The sequence below is a fragment of the Sinocyclocheilus anshuiensis genome, unplaced genomic scaffold (assembly GCF_001515605.1).
Source record: "Sinocyclocheilus anshuiensis isolate Anshui unplaced genomic scaffold, SAMN03320099.WGS_v1.1 scaffold528, whole genome shotgun sequence".
Lineage (NCBI taxonomy): Eukaryota > Metazoa > Chordata > Actinopteri > Cypriniformes > Cyprinidae > Sinocyclocheilus > Sinocyclocheilus anshuiensis.
In genome coordinates, this window is record NW_015558590.1 from 110443 (window position 1) to 118508 (window position 8066).

At 38.9% G+C, this 8066-nt stretch overlaps 2 protein-coding genes across 2 annotated transcripts in view; both read left to right on the plus strand.

Annotated features, from left to right (window-relative positions):
* Positions 1-4473, plus strand: part of LOC107679968 (proton myo-inositol cotransporter-like) — a 20848-nt gene extending 16375 nt beyond the window's left edge. The window contains exon 11 of the mRNA XM_016475702.1: positions 3828-4473. Within this exon, the coding sequence (XP_016331188.1) occupies positions 3828-4042 (215 nt within the window). The 3' untranslated portion in view covers positions 4043-4473. The remainder of the gene's footprint in view (positions 1-3827) is intronic.
* A 2324-nt stretch (positions 4474-6797) lies between these two features.
* The window catches only part of LOC107679972 (kinesin-like protein KIF21A), a 67675-nt gene continuing 66406 nt past the window's right edge, over positions 6798-8066 (plus strand). The window contains exon 1 of the mRNA XM_016475707.1: positions 6798-6961. Coding sequence (XP_016331193.1) covers positions 6918-6961 — 44 coding nt within the window. The 5' untranslated portion in view covers positions 6798-6917. The remainder of the gene's footprint in view (positions 6962-8066) is intronic.

Genomic DNA, 8066 nt, shown 5'->3' on the forward strand with positions numbered 1-8066 from the left:
TTTGCGCTCATTTCTGTAAAGTGTCCTCAATCTGGCAACCCTCATGAGTGTCGAGTCTGAGGAGGAGGTGGCGAGAAACGACTCTCTCCAGTATTTTGAATTTGCACTGCAGTGCCCATTTCAACAGCTATGTGTCAATTTCCATACTTTAGCTTTTTTTTTTACTATTTTTAAAAGTATGCTACAGTGCACTTCTTTGCAAATTATTTATTACAAATTTTAACTAAATGTAAATGTTAACCTAAAAGTTTGATTAAGTCTTGTCTTATTGAGGTGTTCCAATGGCACGCAGGAGAGTGCAGGTGTATTCTGGGCCTATAACTACTGCCCAACATCTTACTCCTGGATTGTTCTGCTGGGTCTCATTCTGTATCTGGCCGCCTTTGCTCCAGGTGAGAGTTTTCTCAGTTCATCGGAGCTTAAAGTAGCCGTTAATGATCATAAAGCCTGATGCCAGGTTGTGTGTTGGAGCAGGTATGGGTCCTATGCCGTGGACGGTGAACTCTGAGATCTATCCGCTGTGGGCTCGGAGCACAGGGAACGCCTGCTCTGCCGGGGTCAACTGGATCTGTAACGTCCTTGTGTCTCTGACCTTCCTCCATGTGGCCCAGTACCTGACATACTACGGTACATCACAGTACACACACACGACCCTGAACACCATAACAGTGTTTATGTGCTATACAGATTCCATCAGCAGCTAAAATCACTAGGTGGTTGCTATGCAGTTGCTAGGTTGTTCTGGGTAGCTGCGCAGTTGATAGGGTGTTTGGGTGGTTGCTAGAGGGTTGTTTTACAGTTGGTGTTCTAGTTAGGTGGTTCTTTTTAAGTATGTTATCATGCAGTTGCTAGGTTGTTCTGGGTAGTTGCTATGCAGTTGATGGGTGTTCAGGTAGGGCTGGGCGATATAGCAAAAAAATGTATCAACGATATAATGTTTCATATCGTTTGGTATCGATAATTATTGAAATTTTTTATAACCTTTTTTAAAACAAAAAGCAATAGAATTTTTTTTTATTTTATTTAACCACTGTATTTATAAATAACAATATTTTTGTTTTAACAATCAAACACAATAAAAATTAAACAAATATCAAATTTCTAATGTTTTATATGCAGATTAAATAGGTCTTTATTGTATATGTCTAATTGTCTCCTGAGGCCACAGGAGGGCGCAATGAGCAAAATAATGCAGCGCATTTAAATTGTCAACGCAAGGAAGTACCTCTATAAAAACGTGGATTACGTCTAAATTAACTCATAAAAATCAAATATCATTTCGTAAATTGTATTAACAATTATGAACAAAACAGCATCATGTATTTATGCATTGCTTAATCCAAAGAGCCGAAGCACCATTCACACAGATTACATTTAAAAACATATGAGATGCAGTGAAAAGGAATAAACCTCCACAAATTCGTGATGTGTTTTCTAAAAGTTTAAACTGTTTTAACTTTGCATGGCTACATCTCTTGTGTGACGCGAGTGCAGCAGTCATATTTGTCCGTCTAAAAACTGAATATGTGTTCTGTGTGAATGGCTTGGTTTCGGTTTTAACCCATGTTTATTGCATGTTGCTTTGCAGTTGCTAGGGAGTTGTTATGTGGTTGCTAGGGTGTTGTTGTTGGGTTGGTTGCTAATGTGTTTGGCGTATGTTGCTATGCAGTTTTCTATATTGTTCCAGGTTGTAGCTTGGATGTTTCGTGTGGTTTCCAGGGCATTGCTAGTGTTGCTTGAATGTGTGTTATTATGTGGTTGCTGGGTTGGTTTGGGTGGTGGCTTGGGTGCTCTTGGTGCTAGAGCATTATTTTGTCGTTGCTAGGGTGTCCTTTGTGTTTGTCATGGAATTTATAAGGTTGTTAAGATGTTCTGAGTGTTTATAAACATGTTGTTATACAGCTACTAGGTTGTTCTGGTTCTGGGTCGCATTGCAGTTGCTAGGGAATTATGTGGTTGCACGGCGGTTGTTAAGGTATATGTTGCTATGCAGTTTTTTTGGTTGTTCTGTAGTTGCTAGGGGAGTTGCTAGGCTATTCTAGCCGAGTTGTTACTAAGGTGTTTTGAGTTTTTTTTTTGGTGTGTTGTTAAGCAGTTTTTAAATTGTTCTGGGTGGTTGCTTGGCTATTCTGTGTGGTTTCCAGGGCATTGTTAGGGTTGCTTGAATGTATGTTGTTATGTGGTTGCTGGGTTGGCTTGGGAGGTTGCTAGGGCATTATTTTGTCGTTGCTAGGGTGTCCTGTGTGTTTGTCAGGCACTTTTAAGGTTATTAAGGTGTTCTGAGTGTTTAACATGTCATTCAGTTGCTAGGTTGTTGCTAGATTGTTCTGGGTAGTTGCTATGCAGTTGATGATTGTTTGGGGGATTGCTAGCATGTTGCTTTGCGGTTGCTAGGGTGTTATAGTTAGGTGGTTGCTAAGGTGTTACGTGTATGCTGCCATGCAGTTTTCTAGGTTGTTCTGGATTGTTGCTTGGGTGCTCTGAGTGGTTGGTCGTGTGTTGCTATAATGTGGTTGCTAGAGTGTTTGGCTGGTTGCTAGGGTGTTGCTTTGGGGTTGGGCATTGCTAAAGTTGTTGTCATGCAGTTGCTAGGTGGTTCTGAGTAGTTGCTATGCTGTTGATAATGTGTTCAGGTGGTTGCTTGCTTCTTGCTTTGCAATTGCTAGGGTGTTCTAGTTGTTCTGTGGTTTCTTGGTTGATCTGAGTGGTTGATACGGTGTTGCTATGCAGCTGCTTCAGTGTTCAGGTTGTTGCTAGAGTTGCTTTGGGGCTCATGTGTTTTTAAGTATGTTGTCATTCAGCTGTTAGGTTGTTCTGAGTAGTTGCTACGCCATTCACGGTGTTCAGGTGATTGTTTGTGCTTTGCTTTGCAGTAGCTTGGGACTTGCTATGTTGGTGCTTGTTTGTTCTACTTGAATGGTTTATAAGCTGTTCTGCAAGTTTTATGTACATTGCTATGCAGTTTTTAGAGTTTTAGTTCTAGGTGTTTTTGTTTTGGGTGGTTCATTGGATGTTCTTAGTGATTGATAAGGTGTTTCTGTGTGGTTGCTATAGTAGCATTTGGGTCATTCTTGGTGGGTGGTTCTGGTTACTAAAGTGCTTTAAGCTTGTTGTCATTTCATTCAATTAGGATATTTTGAGTAGTTGCTATGCACTTGAATGGGGTGTTTGAGTGGTTGCTAGCATGTTGCTCTACGGTTGCTAGGTAGTTAGGCTTTTCTGGCTGAATTGTTACTAAGGTGTTCTGAGTGTTTTTTGTGAGCTACTATGCAGTTATTAAATAGTTCAGAGTGGTTCCTTGGGTGTTCTGAGTGGTTCATAGGGTATTGTTTTGGGGTTGCTGGGGTGTTTTAGGTGGTTGTTCATGGATAATTTATAGCCATAGCACAAATGATGCTGTACTCGCCAAAGTTTAATACATAGGTTTAGGGGTTTGTTCAAATCACTTACTCTAATTTTAGTAATGATGCTTCCCTGCAGGGGAAAAAAGCCTAAGCTGAAAAACCAGACTAAGCTGGTTTTAGCTGGACTTCCAGCCTGGTCATAACTGGTTTGCAGGCTGGTTTTAGAGGGTTTTGACCATTTCTTTAGCTGGCCAGGCTGGGAGACAAGCTGACCAACCAGCTAAAACCAGCTATTTCCAGCTTAAACCAGCTAAGACCAGCCAGGTTATTGACTTAGCAAACACCACAATTTAACAATCATCTAATAAATAAACAGAATGTGATCTATACTTGTATGGGGACTATTGCTGAAATGTGTTTATAGAAAATGAGAAAATGAGATTATTTTCTATTTATTTCAGTGTGAATGTCTCCTTTGTCCAGGTGCGTTCTTCCTGTACTCCGGTCTGGCTCTGCTGGGCTTTGTGTTTGTGGTAGGCTGTCTGCCGGAGACCAAGGGTCTGCGTCTGGAGGAGATGGAGTCTCTGTTCGGGAGACAGCTGTGCAGCTGTGGAGCCGGCGGCAGTCAGAGCGTTCATTACATCCGGGTAAACGGAGGAAACTGCCGCTCTGATGAAGATGTTACTGATGATGAATAGACACTGATGACGATGATTTGTGGTGTGAGGGATGCTGTGGTTCCCATTCCAGAGATTCATCGTTCAAGTTGACTCATGTTTTAAAACCGCAATTGTGTCAATAATGGATGCGATTAATTAATTGTTTGACAGCACTAGTTGTGTTTAATTCATTGTGTTACGTGCTGTTTCTTTGTATTTATTGAAATTTGTTTCACACTAATTGTTTCAAATCAAAAGTTTCTATACAGTTCTTCTTTTTTCTTCTGTGTTTCAAAAGTAGGTTTTGGTACATGCAACAAATTAGATTAACTTGTTACTTTTGCTTCTGGGGTTCTCAATATAAACCGAAAGGCATGATACTCACAGTCAATCATTGAGGCAGTTTAGCCATTTCAATATTTAAAGGGCTAGTTCACCCAAAAATGAAAATTCTGTCATTAATTACTCACCCTCGTGTTGTTCCAAACCCGTAAGACCTTCGTTCATCTTCGGAACACAATTTTGGAGCGACACGAGGGTGAGTAATTAATGACAGAATTTTCATTTTTTAGGTGAACTAACCCTTTAACTATTGTTCCTGAGAAGACTCTATGAAGTTGCTGCTGATAAATGCTGTATTTGTACATTTTCAGATGAATAAATGTTTCTGAATGGTTCTTAAGCTGGTTGTGTCAGTCTCTTGTAGAGTTTGGTGGTCTCGGCTCCGTCAGGCTGAAACCTGTTCAGTCCTGTCCCGATCCGACCCTCTTTGACCTCTCTACCCCTCATTTAGCCCAGAGCAGAGCACTGACCCACCAACTTCTCATACGAAATATTGTGTGAACGCAGTCGGTTTTATTAGATTTTATTTAATTTGCTTAAAATGACCAATGTTTTCACACTAGGCTTATTTTATGTTTACATTTATACATTTAGCAGGCACTTTTATCCAAAGTGACTCACAAAAGTGCTTCGTCAAACAGTCATTTGTAATATGCAATGCCATGTGTACTAGATTAGGAAGCAAGAGAAGAGCAATCATTCTGTGTGTGTGTGTGTGTGTGTGTGTGTGTGTGTGTGTGTGTGTGTGTGTGTGTAAGTGCTTTGGTTTTCTCACAACCAACACTGGGTTAGTGTCTCTAGTGTGTCTCAAAGGTGAGGGGACACTGAAGTGCACTGTACACTGGTAGAAAGTGTCCTGTATACTGTACTTGTGTGTGTGCCTCTGCTGTGGGCCGCTCTGGTAACGTGAGAGCGAGTAACTGGACACTGCAGTTTGGCAGGAGGTCAAGACACTCGAGCTCCAGTGCTGAACTGTTTCACCTCTGTTAGCTGCACTGTTATGCTCTCACACTCAATTCCAGCTGAAGTGCACTACAGTACACTGCCCCAGACCCCCTTACTGTGGAAAGATTTTCCCATCGGCCTGAAAAACATGTGCTTAAGTTAATATTTCAATGCAGATGAAATAAACCAGTGCTATTTTATTGTAATGTTTGAATGCTTTTATCCTGGCTTAGAAAACAGATGTGATGTGAAAATCAAAGCATTACCACACGAGAGCGCACAACACCACTGCATCAGATACAGCATGAGCACAAAACACATAATGCTAATGTATACAATATGTTTTTTTATGGTATATATGATATTTGTATTTGGTAACAGTTTATGCTTTGTAATGATCCTTATAATACATTTTATGATTTCATGAATAATTGTATCCGCAGTTATGTTAAATTATAATACTTATCTATTCATTGCTACACTTTTAAAAAGTACAATGCATTGAAACACATAACAAACAAACCTTTAAATATTATAATGCATTTTAACTTTGGTTACAATGATTTATGAAAAGATTTACGAAAAGCATTACAACATACATTAAGAATACCTTTAGGAAGCATTATATATAAAGGCTTTAAGTGCTGCAATTATTTTTTATACATAACAAATACGTATGTATATTTACAAATATATATGTATGTATAAATGTATATTGGCTATAAACTTCTAATTTTATATATATATATATGTATATATTGGCTATAAACTTCTAATTATATATATATATATACCAAAATAAAAGCTTTTGTTTGCATAATATGTGTATACTGTGTATATTTATTATGTATATATAAACACACATACAGCATATATTTTGAAAATATTTACATGTATATTTATATTCATAGAATGTATATTATATATAAATATATTTAATATATAAACATAACATATGTTTCTTAAATATATACATGCATGTGTGTGTATTTATATGCAAATAATAAATATACACAGTACACATAAATATATTATGTAAACAAACACTTTTATTTTGGATGTGATTAATACAATATTTAGCAAAATAATAAAATAAATAAATGACATACCAATCATCTCTACTGTTCAATAATAATAATACTATATATATATCAACAAAACAAATTCAGTTACATGATAAATATATTAAATATCATTAATAATACTACCAAATAAGATAAAGGTTCAAAATAAATTTAACTGAAATGACTTAAGCATATCAGTGCAGCGAACAGTGCATCTCTACAGATATATCCCACAATATGAAGTAATCTGGAATATCTAGAGCCTACAGCTATTATGTCTCTCATAATATCAAGCCGAACAGACTGATTTGCATGCGTGTGGTGACGTCACCCTCCAGGGGTCTTGGGGGAGGCGTGGTTTGGTGACGCATTGCGGCTGGGTCTTCATGAAGCGAGCGTGCAGATCAGATGAGGTCGGGACGCGCTCGGCGTCGAGCGAATGATCTCGCGTGATCGCAATGCATCGCTGCTGTAGCGGGTGCATGCACATCAAAGTCCTGGGTATGGCAGAGCTGATGCGTGTATGAGCCGAGCAGGATCGATCGATCGATGCAGATCTAATCATGTCAAGCGGACAGGACGAGAGCGCAGTGCGCGTGGCGCTCAGGTAGGGCATAGGGCACTAGCTCTAGTGTGCGTTACTGATGATGTGCTTTCATGCGCTGTCACCTGCTGCAGCCAATGCGCCTGTCGCCTTACATTTCACCCTGGAATCAGTAGAAACAGGAAAAACATAGGATTTGTTTCCACTACTTCATTATAATAATGAAATGCAACATTAGCTAAATCCGTAAAATGTAATTTCTTATTAATGTAACACCGTGTCCTAACACCATGTAGCAATGGAAAGTTTCCAGCAACAAATAATTTCTTTGTCTATGCGCTACAAGTCAGAAAATCAGGATATTTCATGTGTTATGCATAGTTATATTGTTGCGTGATTTTGGACCAATGAGATTTCTGAGTGGGCGGGGCAAACAGGAGCAACGTCAGATTTCCACCTTAAAGGCTGATTTATACTTCTGCGTCGGACCTACGCCGTAGCTTACGCATAGACGCACACCCATACGCCGTAGCCTGACGTGCACCTCCAAAAATCTAACAGCGCGTCAATTCTACGCAGACCGCAAGCGCTGTGATTGGTCTGCAAGAACCCCTCCCTCCGTATGTACTTGAGTCTTGTGTGTGTTTATGTGCACTTTAATATATTTTAATGTTACACCTTCTTATATAAAATAAAACAAAGCAAAGAACAAGTGTCTTATCATTTATTGTACTACATAGCATTATACATCAGTAGTTGTCCGCAACAAACAATGTTGATCTGCCGTGGTACAAGTCCTTCTGCAGATTGAAAGAATGCCATCTTCTACTGTTCCATTGTTGTCTCCTTTTTGTAGTTTTAAATAATGATTTAATGGTTTGATTTATTTTTCAACGCGGAAGTATGCTGCGTTCAAGTCCTCCCGGGACGTTCGTACTTACGTGTTGACAAGTCGTAACAAATTACGACGTCAGGTGCATTCAAGTCAGTTTAGTCGGCACAAGATGGCGGTGTACCTTCTTTTAATAAATTACAAGAAAATAGGTGCAAAAATTATAGCATTTTTTTTAACTTGAATTTCATTAACTAGCTGCATAACAAGAACATGACCAATTTAAGTTTATAGGACAACTAAACTATCAATTTAAACAAAAATGTACCGTCAACT